Source organism: Drosophila sulfurigaster, chromosome X (assembly GCF_023558435.1).
Source record: "Drosophila sulfurigaster albostrigata strain 15112-1811.04 chromosome X, ASM2355843v2, whole genome shotgun sequence".
NCBI lineage: Eukaryota > Metazoa > Arthropoda > Insecta > Diptera > Drosophilidae > Drosophila > Drosophila sulfurigaster.
In genome coordinates this window covers 14101138-14121266 of record NC_084885.1, presented here as the reverse complement: position 1 = coordinate 14121266, position 20129 = coordinate 14101138, and the positions used below count along the sequence as shown (strand labels likewise).

The 20129-nt window shown below is 37.1% G+C and overlaps 2 protein-coding genes across 2 annotated transcripts; one reads left to right on the top strand and one right to left on the bottom strand.

Moving 5' to 3' along the window:
- Positions 1-6069: 6069 nt before the first annotated feature.
- Positions 6070-7574, bottom strand: LOC133848071 (salivary glue protein Sgs-3). Its single transcript, XM_062283449.1, has 3 exons — positions 6677-7574; positions 6432-6604; positions 6070-6356 (listed from the first exon to the last, which is right to left on the bottom strand). Exons 1-3 carry the CDS (start codon positions 7462-7464, stop codon positions 6268-6270), a joined length of 1050 nt encoding a protein of 349 aa, XP_062139433.1. The 5' UTR covers positions 7465-7574; the 3' UTR covers positions 6070-6267.
- A 3657-nt stretch (positions 7575-11231) lies between these two features.
- LOC133848323 (uncharacterized) lies at positions 11232-12356 on the top strand. Its single transcript, XM_062283826.1, has 2 exons — positions 11232-11433; positions 11517-12356. The coding sequence occupies exons 1-2, from the start codon at positions 11278-11280 to the stop codon at positions 12291-12293; spliced, it is 933 nt and encodes a 310-aa protein (XP_062139810.1). The 5' UTR covers positions 11232-11277; the 3' UTR covers positions 12294-12356.
- The last annotated feature ends 7773 nt before the right edge of the window (positions 12357-20129 follow it).

The window sequence follows — 20129 nt, the reverse complement described above, 5'->3', positions numbered from 1 at the left end:
TAAGTATGGCAACAAATATTTCTTATTTGAAACTGTTTAAGTTAATTAACATATTTTAAACTTTTTTCATTATTATGTAAACATATTTTTAAAAATTACACATAATAACTTATAAATATAGTATTAAAAGTTCAGTGAAAAGTATAATCGCAATACATTAATTTGTAATTTATAAATATTTAATTTATTCTAAAATAAAGTCAACTCATTTTGCTCAAATTTTTTGTATAAGTTGCATAATCTTATTAACAAATTTTGCTTTACTTGTAAAATAGCTTAATTAATTTTACGAATTTCTAAATCATTTTGTTGTGTTTATTAATTAAATTTACTTAGTATTTGTTTTACGAATTTCTAAATTTAATTGAATATACTATTTTTATAAGAATTTCGATATCAATTTATTGACTCTAAGAATTTAATTGAATTGACTATTTTTCCACACATTTCTCAATTCATTTATTTACTTGAATTATTTCATTGATTTAAATATTTATCTGAATTTCGAAATCAATTTATTACCCAACTTAATAGTAATTATTTGAAGTTTTTCAATGAATTTATTGGCATTCATTATTTGAAAATTATTCACGAATTTCTTGTTTTTATGTTATTATAACACTTTGTATGAATTTCTGAATGATATTAAAGATTAATTGCAGCATACCCTACTCAAAGAGTGTCCAGTTAACAGAGTATTCGACTGATTGGCTCAATGTTAACGAACCTTAAGCTCTCACCTGTAAAATCGAGAAATTGCAAAGTCTAATAGGCAGCCGCAAACAAAAGCAAAAACAAAAAAAAAGCAAATGTGTGTATATGAAAGCCAACAGAAGCGTGACAATATTATGACACATGCACACCTACAAATATAGTATAGATATATACATATATACAAATGCGATATGCATTGTGTAAACAGTAAAGCCGAGGGGGTGGGGGTGGGAATGACCATTGACTCCCAAAAGGTTTCACATTTTAAAATGGCGACCAAATGAAATTGCTGAAAAATTAAAATGCACCCGGCGGCATTTTGTTTTTCATGCCGCGCGGCGATTAATCATAAAAACAGATTTTAACATTGGCACACTCCGAGTGCCAGCGACAATGTGTGTGTGCGTGTCAGAGTGTGTGTGTGTGTGTGTGTGGGTGTCAGATATATCTGCTTGTTCTGTTCTGTTCTGTTCTGCTCTGTTCTGCTCTGTTCGATTCAGTTCGGTTTGGTGCGGTTGGGCGAGCACATAAAATATGCAAAATATCTTGTAATGTGTTTATCAGTGTGTACATTTAGCACACACTCACACACACACACACACACACACACACACACACTCGTACGCACACACGCAGAGTGAACATTGGCTGACAATGTTCCGCTTGGGCATTTATAAAAGTGCTCTCTGTCAAAAAGGACTTTCTGAACTTGCAACTGCAACTGCAACTGGAATTGAACCTAGGGCACTGCGAATAAATTCATTGAATTAACAAATAGCTTTATGTTCATTTTGCACAAAAATTTGCCAGACGCTTTTGCGGATTTCGTAACATTTTACTCCGTCGTCGTCGTTGAGTAGAGACGCCCCTTTTACTCTGAACGAACGAACGAACGAACGAATGAACAAACAAACAAACAAACAAGCAAACAAACAGGCAAACAACATGCCGAAGTTCAGTTCACAATGGGCCTGTTTGTTGGTAAAGCTCTTAGTGGATTTACATTAAAAATTTATACAGCTACAGACACATATGAACAAAGAGAACCAGAGAGAGAGAGAGAGAGAGAGAGTGCGAGCGTGGGACACTCGTACGTATACGTATTTTTTTCCACAGTTGTTTGCGGTTAAATTTTTGCCACCATTACTTATGCACACATTCATATATACATTCATATATGTGAGAGATTTCTGCCAATACAAATGCATTTAACTGTTAACTGTTAACTGTAACTGACTTCATCTGCCTGTTTTTTTGTTTTTGTGAACTTTTTTGCAACTCCGGAACTGTCAGCAGCGTTGGCAATAAATTGCCCACGAAGCTCGCGGCTCACGCTCGAGTCACGAAATCAACCATGTGCAAAATGATATTCCGAACGGAAATCACTTTAGTCGCAGATCAAAGTTATAACCCAGTTGCAGTTGCAAATGTTGTTCAATTATCGATAGTAATTCAGCGATAATTTATGCAATCGACATCGTTATCTATTTAAGATCAACACAAGACAATTAGCGTTACTTCTTTGACTGTTTTAACATTATTTAGTTAAGTACATATTCTTAATTAATTTAATTACGATTACAACTTCTATAAGTGTTTTATAATTTACATATATTACCAACAAACTGTAAATAGTTTAAACTAAATTATATTTCAATTATTTATATACATTTATAGCGTTAGTTATGAAACTTAATTTTATACATATATAGATAATCTTATAAATAAAATGTAGATAATTTATTATTAACTAAAAGAATCAAACATTAATTTGGATAACTTTATTAGAAGACTCATAGATGTTTAATATATTAAACTATATTTTAATTTTTTTTAAGTGTTTGCATGAAAAAATGCATTATTGCGAAAAGAGACGACGTGATTCTTCCATTTGAGATTTCAAGACTCTATTGACTTTTAATACAGAATATCGATAAGCGATACGATAAACAATCGATAATTGTAGCTATCATACACAATTATGTTAAAACGATCGAACAATAAGAACTTCTAAACTTGATTCTTTTAACTAAATTTATTAAATATACGTAAATATTTTAAATTGCAAATCCATTTAATTAAAATTACTTTTGTAAACGAGCTAATAAGTGTTTATTAATTTATACTAGTAACCTGTAGATAATTTAATAAAGCAAATAATTAGAACTTTAGTTTCTAGAAATTTATAAACAGGTTTAATAACTTAAACTTCTAAAAAAATTGGTACATTTTAAAACAGAAAAAGTTTCTAAAATCTATCTTAGCTTTAAATATATTGCTTATCCAGAGCTAAAAGAATTATATTTGCTTATTTTGAAAATTGTTTCAGAGAATTACCCATATTCATTTTTAGTTAATTAATTGGCATTGTAATTTAAGAAAACTATAACTTAATACTGTAAATAATTTAATTACATTTATGATAACTATTTAACTTAGGTCTACTTTATCAACTTTTACTTAATTTCTAAAGCCTAAACATATTAGACTGAAGACTAGCTGTAAATAATTTAATTAAAATTATAACTACTTGTAAACTTCGATTACTTTATATATCTTTATTTAAATCATCTTGCATTTTACATCAACATGACTTCAATTTCTCTACAAGTTTATCAATATTTAATAATTGACATAATAATTTCCGATAATACATAATAATAATTAAAATATAACTAGAAGATTGATTGCTTAATTTTTATGTAATTATTTTCAGAAAATATTACTGCATTATAAATCAATTTCATTTGAATTAAATATTCTTGTTTACAAAATTATATTTCGAGTAAACTTTTTATAATTTACTTAAAACTATTAGCAACAAATGAAATGAAATTAAGATCTTTAACAAAACTTTGAAATTAAATTTTATTCCGACTAAGAACATTCTCGAATTTATACTTGTATATACACATCAATATCTAGTATCTATTGGCGCTTGACAATGTCAAATAAACGTTGGCAAAATACAATTGAATAAGTTGAAATAGATGTGGCAGACGAAAAGACACTTAAAGATGTTTGGCCGAGAGAGATGAAAGTCGAGTATTATTATCTATGCTGGCGAAATGTCTTAAATAATAAGTATAATGGGAGGGAAAAGAAACTTTCGATTGGTGCCAGCTGCCACGGGCTGACGAACAATGAAACTTTGTGGCGTAAACAACAAAAGCGGCAAAGATTTATACGTGAAAATGCTGTGGCCAAAAGAGAGAGAGAGAGAACGGTGGGAAAGGGGTGAAATTCGAGCCAGAGGAAAGTTGCCAGAGGAAGAAGGCAGAACACCGAACAGAAGCCATAAACTACAATCGAAGAAAGAGGATAGAGCAAACAAAAGCTAGAATCAAAGTGAAGAAAAAATGAAACTAAATAAATAAATAAATATGCACACACACACACACACATACATAAATACGTAAATAGTATATATCCATATAGTATAGTCAGTGTTTTTGGAGTCGAGCATCCTTTGCGATAGAAACATATGCAAAAATTGCAAAAGGATTGGCCAAAAGTGAAACACTTTGATATGCATCTAAATGGCATCATCAGCATTGACTTGGGCCCCAAATGCGACGACATGGCACAACAACAACAACAAAAACAACAACGACAACAACAGAAAACAACAACGACAACAACAATAACAATAACATGAGCAACTTTTGAGGATAACAACAAGGATACAAAAAAACTAGGAAAGCAATCAAGTGCTATGCGATTGAGAGACAAACAAAGGCAAAATCCTAGTTCCTAGAAGATGCCAGCAAAACAAAGCAACACAACACAACATACGGAAAATCCAAATAAAAAAAAACAACAAAAACAAAAAGGAAAAACTATGAAATAAAAGAGAAAAGAGAAAAACAACTGCGAAAACTGCAAATCATTTTGCGGGCGTTACATTTTATTTGCCATCTTAAGCCAAAGTCAAGCCAGCAGCACGAGCACAGTGGAGCGGATTCCTCCAAAAGGTCAGAAGGTGTGCAAATCACGTATACGACGTGTTGATGGAAGGAGGCGGGACACCGAGAAATCATTATCCGCGGATTACAGCATTTTTATTTAGTACCCAAATTGTTTAGCTCTTTAAATGGCATCTTAACTTCAACATATCATAAAATAGAATATCTCCTAATTTTAATCCATTTTCTTTTATACCTCAAAAGTAGCTTTTTTGTAATAGCTTTTTCACTGTCTATCGAAATATCATTAAACTTTATCGTAGTCGTAATCGTACTTTTAAAGTAACGTAACAATTTATCGAAACGTTTCTGGATTATTTACACGAATTATTCTGTGATATTTACGAAATTTCACTTAACGAAATACATCTCGCAATATTTATAGTAAACAACGAATATATTTGACATTTGACTTTAAATTAATAAAGACATTTTTATTTATACTTTTAAGAGTAATATTAAGAAACAATACTAACGTATTTCATAAATGATTTCAATCATTTAAAGTATACATCATTTTTATTGTATGTACTTATTTTGTAAACCAAAAAAAATTAAACTATTAATTTGTATAAATAATGTAATTCTTTAATAGTGCTCAACAACAAAAAAACTGATAAAATAAAGAATCTTGAATCAAGATTATATGATGTCACAATTGAACCAATAAAATTTATTCTTAATTCAAGATCTTAAATTTACGAAAATTATAAAATGCTCAATCTTCAAATTCAAGTTTATATTTTTGTTTCAAGTATGGCAAAATGTTAAATAAAGATTAAACGTTGTAAAATGTAAATGGTTAAGAAAAAAATATTCGTGGTTTTTTATATATATATTTTACACATTTATAGTAAATGTTATTTTAAATTTTTTTTAATAATTTTTACTCATTTTTTTAAACAAACCGACTAGAGTTTAAACCAAAGATCAACGAACACATCCACAGATCAATAATTTGTGGAATCTTTACTTAATCAGCTAACAGCAACAACATAAGAAATAAGTTTCTAATTTTAAAGAAAAAGAATTCCGATATACAGAAAAATTTTTAAATAAAAGTGTATTATGAAATATTAAAATAATTTTTATAATATTTTTTTAATTAATATTTTATTTGTAGTAAGAAGAGTAAATTTTAAATGAGTTTAATTCCACATATAATTTGAAAATAACTTAATTTATTTATATAGTAGTTAAAAGCATTATTGATACAGTTTTCAAATCATATACAAACATATTTAAGCTTTATTTTTTATGTGAAGTTAAAGAAAGATTCTTGAAAAAAACCTTTTTAAACAAATTGTATAAATAATTTTATTTAATTGCAAATTTAAGATGCTCCCACTTTAAGAGTAATAATAAAAACGAATGTGATATACATATATTAAACAAAAATTCCATTTATTTATTTTATAATTATGACTACAATATTTCGTTCAAAAAAAATTGAAATAAATACCAAAAAAAAAAAAGAATTCATTTAAGAGTGGCAAGAGGATGACTGCATTGTGGCATGCTGCATGCTGCATGTGGCATGCGTCACTGTGCCACTGTGGCACGCCAGCACATGCTGCTTGCAGCGCTCTCACATCGTGGATGTCGTGGCTGTTGGTGCTTCTGTGGCTTTAGGAAGCGCTCGTTGGGACAACAGCAATGGCAAAGGACTGCGCTCAACTGTGTCGGAGAAGAAGAATAATAATGATTATGCTGACGACGACGACGACGGAGGAGGAGCGAGTGAGAACTTACTTTTGTGGATGTTATAGCCATGCTCATCGGCTATATAGTGAAGGGTCTGGATCTGTGGCTGCACTCCAGCAACTGGCAACGAACTGTATCCCTCCTGCACATTGATCACTTTATCGTCCACCTGCTTGGAATAGTGCTTCATATAGTTGACCAAGCCATTGCTCAGCACCAACCTTGGAGAACAGAAAAATGCAAAAGATATTAAATCTAGAGACTTGCGGCTGTGTTGCTTGGTCACATTTTACTTATGCTCCTCGGTGCCATTGGGATGCTGCTTGCGAAAGTTTTCCAGCACATAAACTGGCTTTGATGAGGTTGCTACGTTGCTGCTGCTGCTGCTGCTCGTGGGTCGTTTTGTGGTCGTCGAGCTGGACTCATCAAAGAAATAATCAAAATTTTCCTCTTGAAAATCCATTTGCGGAAATACGACCAATTGATCCTCATACAAAGGGACACCAACAGAAGGTGTCGTTGTCGTTGTCGTTGTCATTGGCGATGCGGTTGTTGTTGTTGTTGTAGGTGTTGTCGTAGGTGTTGTTGTTGTTGTTGTTGTGGCACGAGTTGTCCTGGGTGTCGTTACCACTACTGGCACAATGCCATCGTCGACGTTGCCATCAACGCCAGCTGGCCAAACAACCAATTGTAATTCATAGAGAGGCTGACTGCTGCCACCAGGCCTCGAGTGTCTCAGCACACTTGGCGGCACTGTCTGCTCCTCATCCTGCTCCACATCTGTTCCTGTTGTTGTTGTTGTTGTTGTTGTTGGTATCTCTGTTGTTGTTGTTGCTGTTGCTGGCTTATTAGTGCGAATGCAGCCCATCGCCTCGAGCAGTTGCTGTTGCTCTAACGAGTCCATTGTTGCATCCAAAGCCAATTTACAGTCAATGCGATGCTGCTTTTCGGTGGTCGTCATCACCAGCAGCAGCTCATCCACATCCCCATCATCAGGCAACGGCGCTGCCGTGCAGCGAGCACAAATCACGGCGAGCAACAGGATTAGTGTCAGCTGCTGTTGCCACATGCTTGATGCCATTTTCTCAGCTCTCAGCTCTTGGAATTGCGTTGGGGACTCTCTCCTCGAATTGGACTTGGGCTTTGATTTCTCTTTACGCTCGCCTTCTCCACGCTGTTCTCGCTGTTCGCTGTTCGCTGCAGCTGTGTATTTATACCCAGAATGCAAAGCGCTGCCAGTTGCGGCAGCGACGTCAACTGCGACAGAGACAGCAGAATTTTTATATTTTGGGCACTTTTAAACGTTCCCGTTATGTGCTAAATGCAAGAACAGCAATAAAATACAAATGCCGAATGCCGACTGCCGAATGCACGAGCGAGATGGCAACAGACAGCGTAGGATTCACGCATTCACACACACACACACACGCTTACACAAATGCATGCAAGCTTGTTTGTGAGTATGTGTGAGTGCAAAGTTTTAAGCATTCGTTAATGGACAAATTAGCTTGCTGTGTTTCATCACTAGTTAGGAAATTCACCATACAGAGATATTAGTTATGGAAGTAAATTAGCTCGTTGAGCTTAAGGTGTATTATAAAAGTTGTTTGTTTCTGTTATTTATTGTTTATACGTGTAAGCAGCTAAAAAAAATGTATTCACCCATACTAAGCACTGTTAAGAAGTGCGCCATTTGTACCTACAGCTAAAAGGTAATCAATTTAATAATTTGCCAGTCATGCTGAGCAATTCTTAGGGACAACATGACTGCTTCCCCCCTCTCCATCCAACGGCTAACCGCAAAATTCTCGTTGGGTTAACTGTCATTTATCTGAGTGATCTTCAAAGCGCAAGCACGTTTTTTCTCTCTTTCGCACTTGCACGCTGTTTGTTTAACTACAGTTTGCTTCGTCTTATTCTTCTTCCTTCGCCATTCTTTCGGTTATATGAACAGCATCATTTATAATAAGATTTTCATGCTGGACAGCGAGCTCAAATAACGTCGCGTTGCGTCGCAGCTGCATTGAGTCCAGCGACGTCGACAGCAGCAGAGGCAGAGGCAGACGCAGAGAGTCGACAACAACCATTAACGAAGCGTTGCTGTTGACGTGGCTGCTGCGCTGTCGCTGTCGCTATCGCTGCTGCTTCGTTTAGCTTTTGTTATTATGGTTATTGTTGTTGTTGTTATTATTGCAGTTTGTTGCTGTTCTGTTGTGAGTAACCATAAAATATATTTTATGTTGAAAAGTATTTTTAAACTTTACTTTTGTGCCGGTTTTCGGTAGACGCACACAAACACAGACGAACAGGCGAACGTGAAATAATTGCACTTGTGACGTCACTAGCTATTGTGATTCAGACAATGTGGCAACTCCAAAACTGGGCAAAAGTAACACAGTGAATGCCTGCAGCTCGAAGAAGAAGCAGCACCAGCAGCAGCCGCCATTTTTAATTGCCGAAAATAGATGCAATACATTTTTGTTTTAAGCAAAGTTAACAGAATTTGTGCTTGATTAATATTTGCGCACAATACAAAGTCATAAATCAAGGCAAATGTTTGGATTAGTTTTCTGGCAGTCTGCAGTTTCAAGGACAGCGACATCACGTCGTTTTGCATAATATTTGTGTGCATGGCAATTTCATTTTCAACAAGAACATTACACAATATGCGACTTTAATGTGCAATTTGTCAAAACTTATTTGATTTATGAGTCCAGCAACAGCGGCAGCGGCAGCACCGACAGCGACAGCAACAGCAACAAGAACAAGAACAACATCGAATGTCCACCGAAACTCCCCCTTCCCCCGGCCATTGCCAACGAACTGTCAAACAAACCAAAAACAACAACAAAGTTACGCCCAGGTTCCCGTTGGAATTCTCCAGCAAAACACCCGAGTGCCAATCGGCAAGCTCAACACCCCTGCACCCCTCCCCCTAGTACATGCCCCCCTCTAGACATCACAGCATGGCTGCTAATCGTCCATAGCACATAGAACTTTAAAGCACAACAAATTGAAATTCTCATCCACACAAAAAAAAAGAAGAAATGTGCGCCACCAATTCCTGGATTCCTGGATTCCTGAAAGCCAGACGAACGCTCGCTAAACAAGGTGGCCAGGCGACAAGGTGGCAAGGACCTTCTGCGTCCTGCGTCCTGTTCTCTTTTGGTCTGTGTGCCACATGATTTTGCCTAATCTAATTTGCTCGCTTTTGCAAATCGGGAAAGAGAGAAAGAGAGGGGGAAAAGGACTTTAATCATGTGACTGCTGGCGATTTGTCACAGCTGCTGGACAGCCTCAAAGGAAGCAAAGCTGCAAAATCCAAAATCAGTGAGCACTTAATTCCATTTACATATTTCAATTTGATTGAAATTTAATTTCACTCCACACTCCAAATTTGCCAGACAGACGACTGAGTCTTGTTTTAACAATTTCTTCAGCACAGCTTTAACATCATCATCATCGACATCATATGGCATACATATTTTTAACTAAGTTTCCCATTCGCCCTGATGCATTCATTCATTCATATCTATTACATTCTGCACAGAAATTTATTTTCTAGAATTTCATAATTCCCCCATAGAGCATATTTGCATATATGTATGTATGCATGACTAATTTCCAATTGAGAAACGTTTGCTACTAAAAATCTTGCATATTTTCAATTAAAAGACTATTACATATATGGAAAGACAACATTTGAATCTAAAATTTATTTGTCTTTTATTAAATAGCTTAGCAAAATTGTGTAATTTCTCAGTAACAAATTGAGGTGTTCTTTTTTATAGCTTATCAAAAATTTACAATTTACAATTTATAATAATAATTTATTCTGTCTGTAATCGACTTAACTTCAATATTTTTTTTATTCATAAATGGTAAGACCATTTTTATAGCATTTTAATAAACACTATTAAATTTTTTATCTCCTGGAAAGGTCCATTAAAAGTTAAGAATATATTCTATATTTTAAAGCTTATGAAAAATATAAATTTCTTCATTATTATAATATTATTATGATTATGAAATGCATATTTAATACGAGTATATAAAAAAAAAGTCTAGAGCAATCGGTTTTTTGCTGACAATCTGGTATATTTTGTACTCTGTGGTATATTTTAAATGTAGTTCTACATAGATATATATACCAAATATAACTTTCGGTATATTTTGTACTCTATGGTATATTCTGACAATATACAAATATAGCTTTCGGTATATTTTGGTTCATTTTCAATAGATTAATTTGGCATATTTTTTTAGAATATGGTTTTTATTCAAAAACACGACTGAAGCTTTCTTACCTGTTTTAATTTATAATAATTATAATAAATTATAAAGCTAATTTAATATTTTTTATAACCAGTTTGACTCAAATTAATTTCTCATTTGTTAAAATCAATGTTGTAAATCTTTTAACCTCAACTTCTTAAATCATGCTTCCTTCTATTGATAATTTTGGACCAATAACTTCAAGCAGATCTTTATTGCAATTATAGGAATGCTTTAGAATTCTAATACTAACATAACTATAAATATTAACTTGAATTTGGGTTAACTTCTCCATCCAAATTAGTTTAAATACATTTATTAATAAAGCGCCACAAAAGTAAGACGCTTCCTAAAATAAAATACGAAATTACTTTAAACTTTTCAACAGAGAATCATTCTGATGCTGCGCCCAGCGATTTGACCCACATTCGCGGCAATTCAATGCGAGTATCGATAAAGTATTAAAATATTGGCAAACTGATAACAGGTTCCTGTGCACATTAAAGAACTCGAAGTGCTGCGGCGATTAAAGCTGCCTAAAAAGTGGAAGATAAGCATATAAAAGACCTGGAAATTTTGAACAGAGCAACACAGAACAGAGAGCAAACAGCGAGCAAAGATGCGAGACTATCTGGGTTTTATTCTGCTCATCTGCGTGGCAGCTGCAGTTGAAGTTGCCGACAAGACACCAACAACAACAACAACAACGATGCCAAAGACAACAACAACGACAACGACAACTGCGAAGCCGGAGCAACGTCCCAAGCGACAATTGGTAAGTGAAGAGCAGTTGAGAGCGCATTTTGGGGAACGAATTGAGCTAACTGATTTTCAAATACAACAATACACAACACACAGATACCCGTCTACTATGACAATTTCAATGCAAATCCGCCAGTGGAGCCAGTGCAACCGCTGCTGCCAGTGGCGCCACTGCCAAGCTTGCAACCAGTGCAACCAGTGCAACCACTGCAACCGATTGCTGTCGTGGCACCCGTGCAACAACAGCCCGGTTTTCTGCCCGCCTTTGCACAGAATCTGCCGCTGGTCGGTCCCATTTTGACCAGTCTGCCGCTCCAGAGTCTGTCCAATATGCTGGGTGGCCTCGGCACCACAGTCGGTGGCCTCAATCTGGGCAACTTGGGTCAACTGGGCGCCTTGGGCAATCTGGGTAATCTTGGCAGTTTGGGTCAAATCGGTAACCTGGCCAATCTGGGAGGACAGAAGCCAGGAGGAGCAGCAGGAGCAGCAGGAGCAACTGGCAGCCAAAGCTGTCCGCTCACCCAGAAGCTGAGCTGCCGCTGTGAACCGTTGTTGTCGTTGCCATCGTTGCCGCAAGTTCGCGAACCCGAAACGCAGCTAATCAAGATCGTCAAACAGAATGTCAGACGGAATGCGGATGGGTCGAGTGAGCTGCGTTTGGTGCTCAGCAACGCTGTCGTTCTCTATCATCGCAACGAGAAGGATGCCATCAAGCAGCAAGGATACTTTGCGCTGCCCTTCCGCAAGGAGATCTATCTCAATGTGCACTACAGCATCAATCAGAGCAACTACACCGTCAAGGCGGACATTAGCGACTCGCCGCCAAAGTCGGACTTTGAATCGTGGATGCCAGTTGAGCCAGAGTTGGTCTAAAAGCAATTACATTATCTTCCCTTTTTTTGTATTTTTTTTGTCACTCACATTTTACAGAATAAAGTAAATATTTAATCTATAAAAGAAAGTTGACAAGTTTCCATTAGCACACGCAGCGTATGCTTAATTAATTATATGTATTGACCAGTTGCAGTTGCAATATCTATTTTCTATTTTCTTTTTCCTTTTTTTAACCAGTCTTTAGCTTTACACACTCAAAGTATCTATTGGCGCACACGACGTATGCTTAATTAATTATTTTAAGTGCAAGCAATATCTTTAGTGACATATTTAACACATCAACTGAAGTTGGCAGTTTTAAGGTTTCTCAACTACACAATATTTCATTTAATTTCATATTGCCAGCGAGCCACACGTCGTATGCTTAATTAATTATTTGAATTGCAAGTTATTTCATGAGTTAACACAAATATTTCTATTTCATTAGTTTGAGCTTTTGCTTTCGACTTTTTGAAGTAAAGTTCTTTTTGAAATTATAATTTTAGAAAATACAATAGTTTTTCCCCCTTGAAATTTGCCATGTGCACTTGCAAGCAATTGAAACTTCTGCCATAAGCAGCAATGGAGCAATCTAAGAATATTCAAATATTCGTTAATGTCTCAAGCAACTTTTCCCTTTCTCTCTCTCTCTCTCATTCTGTGTCTTGCTCTTTCTCTTTTCCTTTCACGCTGCAGTTGGCTTTACACTGCAATTTCATTTCATTAATTGAACTTCCTAATTTGTACTCCCGCATTTGCAGCATTCCCGTTCACGAGTTCATGTTCACGTTCCAAATTTCTCGAATGCAAACAAAAATGTTCATATTACCCAAGACAACTACTAGTTGAATTTTGGCATGCCGAAAATGCAACAGGAAAAACATTTTCCCAATGCTCTCAATTTGCGAACGGCAAATGGAAATCAAGCTGCAATCGCAATGCCAAGTTCGAGTCAAGCGGAAACGACAACAATCATGATGATGACGTCGACGAAGACGACGACGAAGGCGAAGGCGACGATGATGATGGTGATGAGGATGGTGATGATGTTGAGGAACAAGGCGGGACAGCGGGAAGGAATGCAGCGAAGATGACAACTTCTGCAATAAGCAATTTTGACAGGATGCCCTCGAAACTCAGTTGAAATTGCCACAGTTGCTCAACAGTTGGCGACAGGACGATTTCCTTACCATTTCCAGCCACGCCTCGAGTCGATTCCCTTCCTTATTTCCATCCTCATGGAATCAGCGAAAGCGTTTAACGAAATATTCAAAGAAATGAGCAAATCATAAGATAAATAGAGATATAAAGATATAGATATAGATATAGATATAGATATAGATATAGATATAGATATAGATATAGATATAGATATAGATATAGATATAGATATAGATATAGATATAGATATAGATATAGATATAGATATAGATATAGATATAGATATAGATATAGATATAGATATAGATATAGATATAGATATAGATATAGATATAGATATAGATATAGATATAGATATAGATATAGATATAGATATAGATATAGATATAGATATAGATATAGATATAGGTGTAGATTACCTGAATTACCAAACTTGTAATCGTGACTGACTTTCATTATCACTAATTAGCGAAATGTTTTGAATCCAGAAGTCAGCATCGCAGGGAAAAGTTTCAGAGAATCACAAAGGTTGCTTTTCGTGCCACAAATTGTGGAAATAAAACCGCAGTGCGAATTGAAAGCGCATTCGAGTTTGGCTTTAAGCAGCAGCTGGCTTGGCTGAGGCGTAATTACGCATTAACAGCTGACTGGCAGTTAATAGCTTTCCTTCCCCCTCTCCCTCTCCCTCTCCATCTTCTTGGTCCACCTCCTCTCTCTCCTCACCCATCAATGGCAGCTGGCAATGCGACTGCTTTAAAACCTGGTCAATGGAGGCATCTTTAAGTGTGGCGCTGACTCCGGAGTACGCATCATTAATTCGTCTGAATGCTGCACATTTTGTTGCTTGACTAAAGTGTTGTTGTTGTTGTCGTTGTTGTCGTTGTTGTTGCTGCTGTTGTTTTTGTTGTTTGTTTTGCAGCTGTGGCTGCAGGTTCTGCATCCATTAGCAGATACGCCGTACAGCTGACGCAACCACAGGCCAATGTGAGTGACCAGCTCTCGAGCAGCGAGTTCCCCAGAACAACAACAATTGGTTCTCCCTCTTCCCTGCTCCCTGCTCCCTCTCCCTCTCCCTCTCCCTCACCTTCCACTCCACCCTTTCCCCAACTCTATTGCTGAGAGTTACGCAGTTGTCGGTTGGTCGGTGCACCAAAGTAAATGACCGAAAGAGACCGCGTCAGACCGCGACTCCCAAACTGCCGCATTGTGTGGCCAAAGCAAAAACCACGACTCAACTGGCCTCGACGTAGACGTAGACGTCGACGTTGGCGTGTTGCTCCTGCGTCTCCTGTTCGCGGTCCTGTTGCTGTTGCAGCCGACGGATGCGTATTGAGAGCGGAAAAGCGTTACAGGTAGCCCCAACTACATACAAGCGACTATCATCACACTAACACACACACATATACATTCACAGTGGGACATTTATTAAATATGCAACGGTTTTGCTTAGTTTAACACACAAAGCTTTTAACTCCTTCAAGCGTATAATATTATTATATTTTGGCATTTATGCTGAATGCAAATTTAGAAATCTTCCATATTACATCTAATGAATATGAAAAATAAAAATAGTCTACAACAATTAATATAATGTATTAACTAAGATATTAGTAAAATAAAACTTATATATATATTTTCTGTTCTTGAATAAGAATTCTCCAATATTGTAATAATCATATATGTATGTATATACCCCTAATTCAGTTGTTATACCCGCTAGCCATAGGATAGAAGGGTATTATATCATTGAGCCTGCTGGAAATGTATGTGACAAACAGAAGAAGGCATCTCCGACCCCATTAAGTGCATATATTCATGATCAGCGTCAACGGCCGAGACGATAAAGCCATGTCCGTCTGTCTCTCTGTCCGTCCATCCATATCAACACCTAGAGCTCAAAAACTATAAGAGATAAAAATACAATTTATCGACAGCACTTGTCGATAATGTCAATTTGTGGTGCATATAATAGAAAATTTGGATCAGATAAAAAAATGTAAAATTTATTTAGGAAATACTTTTGTATGGGCAAACACGCCTACTTGCTACGGGTCTCAGTAGCTTCGGCTGACAATCTGATATACATATGTATATAGCACTCTATCAACATACCAAAAACATAAATATTGATTTATTTCAGTATTTTGCGGTATATTAATTGTATATATTTAAGAATATTACTAAATTATTTTGCTTCTATTCAAAATTGGTAGCGAATATATCTTACTTATTTATTCTCTTTCTTACTTATTCTCATTGTTAACATTCTTTTATATTTAATTTTTATTATTTATACGAAATAATAAATTAGTTTGTCAAATTTTCAAAAATATACATTTATTTTATTATTATTGTGCCACCTTATATTATTAGTATCTTCAATAACGATATGATTACTAACTGATTACCAACTGTTATGCCTATATATTTCAAACAGCAAATTAAAATTCATTTAGTGCAAACTGTATTAAAATTCATAAACAATTTTTAGATATGAATGTAACTCCATCTAAACTTTGATTGCAAACAAATTGACTGCGTACCACAGTGCGCAGGTGCAGCTATTGAACGTGCAGAGTGCATCCTTCCCCCGCATCCGCACATCCTTGCAAACTGCACGAAAATAGTTGTAAATTGTCGAAATCGCAAACAAAAGCAGCAACTGAACAAAACAACAAAACAACTGTGCAAAAGTGGAAAAACACAAAAGAAAACACAGTGGAAAATCAATGGATGGCAACAGCCGTAAAAAAAAAAGCGTGGAAACAAGAAGAAACGTAAACGCAGCAGCCACTAAATAAGTGGAGTGCGTAAAAAAAGGAACGTGGATTGAAGAAACAAACACAGGCAAAATGCGGCAAACAAATAAAGGATCAACATAGCTTTCCCAATTGGATTTTCGGTTACCTAATGCTTCGCATTAAACGTGGTGAGCTTAACAAATACCTCCAAGGCTAAAAATAAGTTAAAATACAAGTATGTATTTTATGGTAATAGCATGTTAAGCACTCGAAAGCGTTTAGCACGATTTCAAAAGCTCTTCTTGATTAATACTCAGTGTGGTTAAAGGTAAATACATTTTACAAAATAATAAAGCATTTTTTTCTCTTTATTGTTATTTACAATCTGTCTATTTAAACAATAAGTAAATTGCATAATTAATAATAAATTAACATAACATTTTTTTAGAAAGAATTTTTTAAAATTCAAGTATTATCTTTAGAGAAAATTTAAACGTTACTGTTTCTTATCAAGTCGGCATAAAAAACTTATTGAAATTATAAATAATTGTTTAAACTAAAAGTCTCATTTGAAGAGAAAATATAAACTTTGACTGTGTTTTTCAAGTCTGAGTAATCCCTTTTTCCAAATAAAAAAAAATACTACAATTAAATCTAAAGCATTAAAGAAACCCATAAATTGCAACAAGAACTCAATTCACTCAACATTAAGTTCAAGTCAATTAGATTTGATTAGCTTCAATAAAATTATGCGCCTAAAAGTATGCTGCACTTTTTTCGCAGCAAATGCTACCAACATTTAAGGTGCAAAGTTTTGTTCCTTATTTTCGTGTGAGGAACATATGACATATATTTAATATGAATAATATAATTTATAGATTCCGAAGAGGTAACAATACATTAATACAATTCAACAATAATTCAATGAGCATTCACTTGGAGAAAATGAAATAACAAAGAACAGATTTTTACAATCTTTATTTTTATAATTTAAGTAACATTCTTTAACTATTTTAATAAATTATTTTTTTTTTTTTATAATTTAATTTTATTAATAATAAATGGGGAATGGGGGGAAGCATACAGGTCAAAGTGTCTGATTGCATTCAACTTGGTGAATGCCAGCATGATTCCTGTCACTGCTTTCTTCAAGCCGACGCACTACCTCCACGTGGTTCTCCCCTGGATTGTCGCTCGACAACCGTTGAGTGGCAAACTAAAGCGCGCGACGAGAGTCCTAACTCTACAAACTAGGTTTTGGCGTAGGACTTGGAATCCACCCATGCAAAACACAATTCCAGTGAAGGAAGCAAGAGAAGCCTCGGAAAGGAACCGATCTAACGTTGACGACCATAGCAAACGTAAAAAGGACAATGATTTGAGAGTATGCACTTGGAACGTACGAACTTTGTACAGACCTGGTGCTGCTCAACAACTAGCAGATACCCCCAACAAATGTAGGGCTGACATCACTGCTATCCAGGAGATGCGATGGATAGGACAAGGCTGCATAAAGAGGAAGAACTGTGACATTTACTACAGCTGCCATCCAGAACGGCATGAATTTGGTTGTGGTTTCGTTGTAGGTGCCAGGCTGCGGCGCCGAGTCTCTCACTTTCGGCCAATAAACGAGAGAATTGCAACGATCCGAATTACTGCCAAATTCTTTAACATCAGCCTGATATGCGCACATGCCCCAACGGAGGAAAAGGACGATGCCACCAAGGACGCTTTCTATGCGGAGCTCGACCGAGCTTATGGCCGCTGTCCTTCCCATGACATTAAAATTCTCCTCGGGGATTTTAATGCCAAGGTAGGACGAGAAGACATCTTTGGTGCCACCGTCGGGCGATTTAGTCTACATGAGACCACCTCGAGCAATGGTCTCAGATTAATAGGCTTTGCAGCTGCGCATAATATGGTAGTTCGTAGTACCGGATTCCGTCATTTGGACATCCATAAGGCATCTTGGCTCTCTCCCGATCGACTGACCAGAAATCAGATCGATCATGTTGTGATCGATGCAAGGCACGCATCTAACATACTCGACGTACGATCCTGTCGGGGTCCCAACATCGACTCCGACCATTATCTTGTTGCAGCTAAGATTCGCACACGGCTATGTGTGGCGAGGATTGCACGTCGAAGTGCGTTAAGAAGGCTGGACATCGGAAAGCTGCAATCACAACAGGCGAAGAATGCATTCTCCACTCACGTCTCGGGGCTATTAAGCCGAGCACCTTCAATACCTCAAGACATAAGCGATATGTGGGCGCTCATATCTCACTCCTGCGAGCTTCGGCAGAAGAGGTGCTTGGATTCCAGCGTCCTATAACAAGGAATCCATGGTACGATCAGGAGTGTCGTGACGCAACAGCTGCAAAGGACGCCGCCTACAGAAGAACACTGCAGGCTGGGGCGACACGAGCTATTGTGGACGTCTACAGGTTGAGAAGAAGATACGAAAAACGCCTTTTTAGACGCAAGAAGAAAGAGCAGGAAAGGCGAGAGTGTGAGAGCATAGAGAGCAGCGGATGCAGAAATGAAGCACGTAACTTCTACCAGAGGGTCAAGCGTCTGACCCAAGGATTTAAGTCTGGTGCAGTGGCGTGCAGGGACGATGATGGAAACCTTGTCACAGAAGCAGAGGTCGTGCTGAGGTTATGGAGGGATCATTTTTCGAGTCTGTTATCTGGCTCAAGCACAGACTCTGAAGATTATGATCCACGAACCCCAATCTATGGCACTGATATTGAAGTGCCAATCCCGAGTCATATCGAAGTCAAGGATGCAATCCAACGGCTTAAGAACAACAAGTCTGCAGGTGCTGACGGCCTGCCGGCAGAACTGTTTAAGGCAGCTGGTGATATGTTGGTAGGGAGCATGCACCAACTAATCAGCAAGATATGGCTCACGGAGAGCATGCCCGAAGATTGGAATCTCAGCATGATCTGTCCCATCCTGAAGAAGGGTGATGCCACGGTGCGCACCAACTACCGCGGAATTAGTCTTCTTCCAGTTGCGTACAAGGTCCTAACGAGCGTATTGTGTGAAAGACTGAAACCCCATGCTGAAGCACTGATTGGACCTTATCAGTGTGGGTTCAGGCCTGGCAAGTCCACTGTTGACCAGATTTTCACCTTGCGCCAAATCCTGGAGAAGTCTTACGAAAACCAGATCGACACGTACCATCTCTTCGTCGACTACAAAGCTGCATTTGATAGCCCCGGCGAGATCGCCTATATGCCGCCATGTCTGAGCTTGGTATACCAGCAAAGCTGACTAGACTTTGCAGAATGACATTGAGCAACACCATCAGCTCTGTCAAGGTAGGATGTGGCCAATCCGAAACCTTTACTACCAAGTGTGGCCTCAGACAAGGTGACTCGCTGTCTTGTATACTCTTCAATATTTTAATGGAGAGTATTATAAGAAAGGCTGGTGTACATCGGACGGGCACGATATTAACCAACAGATGTGTCCAGCTCCTTGGTTACGCTGATGATATTGATATCATTGGCCGCACCAAGCGTGATGTCACAGGAGCCTTCGGGGCTATTGAAAAGGAATCAGCAAAAGTAGGACTAGCAGTTAACATGGAAAAAACAAAGTTTATGGTGTGCTCTAGCAGAGAATCGCGGCGTCTTGATTCTCAGCTGACTGCAGAAAACTATAGCTTTGGGTCCGTCAAGGAGTTTATTTACCTAGGCACTGCTATAACAAGCACAAATGATGTCAGTCTGGAGATTAAGCGGAGAATAACACTTGCCAACAGGTGTTACTTTGGGCTCAGTAGGCAGTTTAATAGTAGAGCTCTCTCTCGACGCACAAAAACCACACTCTACAAGACGCTCATTCTTCCAGTACTCTTATATGGTGCGGAGTGCTGGACTGTGACGCAGTCAGATGCAGCTGCTCTTGGAGTGTTCGAGAG

Excerpts from the sequence above, each read along its gene's own strand:
- LOC133848071 (XM_062283449.1), bottom strand. The coding sequence starts at position 7,464 with ATGGCATCAAGCATGTGGCAACAGCAGCTGACACTAATCCTGTTGCTC. Across the intron at positions 6,605-6,676 it reads AATGGCACCGAGGAGCATAA|GTTGGTGCTGAGCAATGGCT; the intron begins GTAAAATGTGAC and ends CTGTTCTCCAAG. Across the intron at positions 6,357-6,431 it reads TGGCTATAACATCCACAAAA|TTGAGCGCAGTCCTTTGCCA; the intron begins GTAAGTTCTCAC and ends TCTCCGACACAG.
- LOC133848323 (XM_062283826.1), top strand. The coding sequence starts at position 11,278 with ATGCGAGACTATCTGGGTTTTATTCTGCTCATCTGCGTGGCAGCTGCA. Across the intron at positions 11,434-11,516 it reads AACGTCCCAAGCGACAATTG|ATACCCGTCTACTATGACAA; the intron begins GTAAGTGAAGAG and ends CACAACACACAG.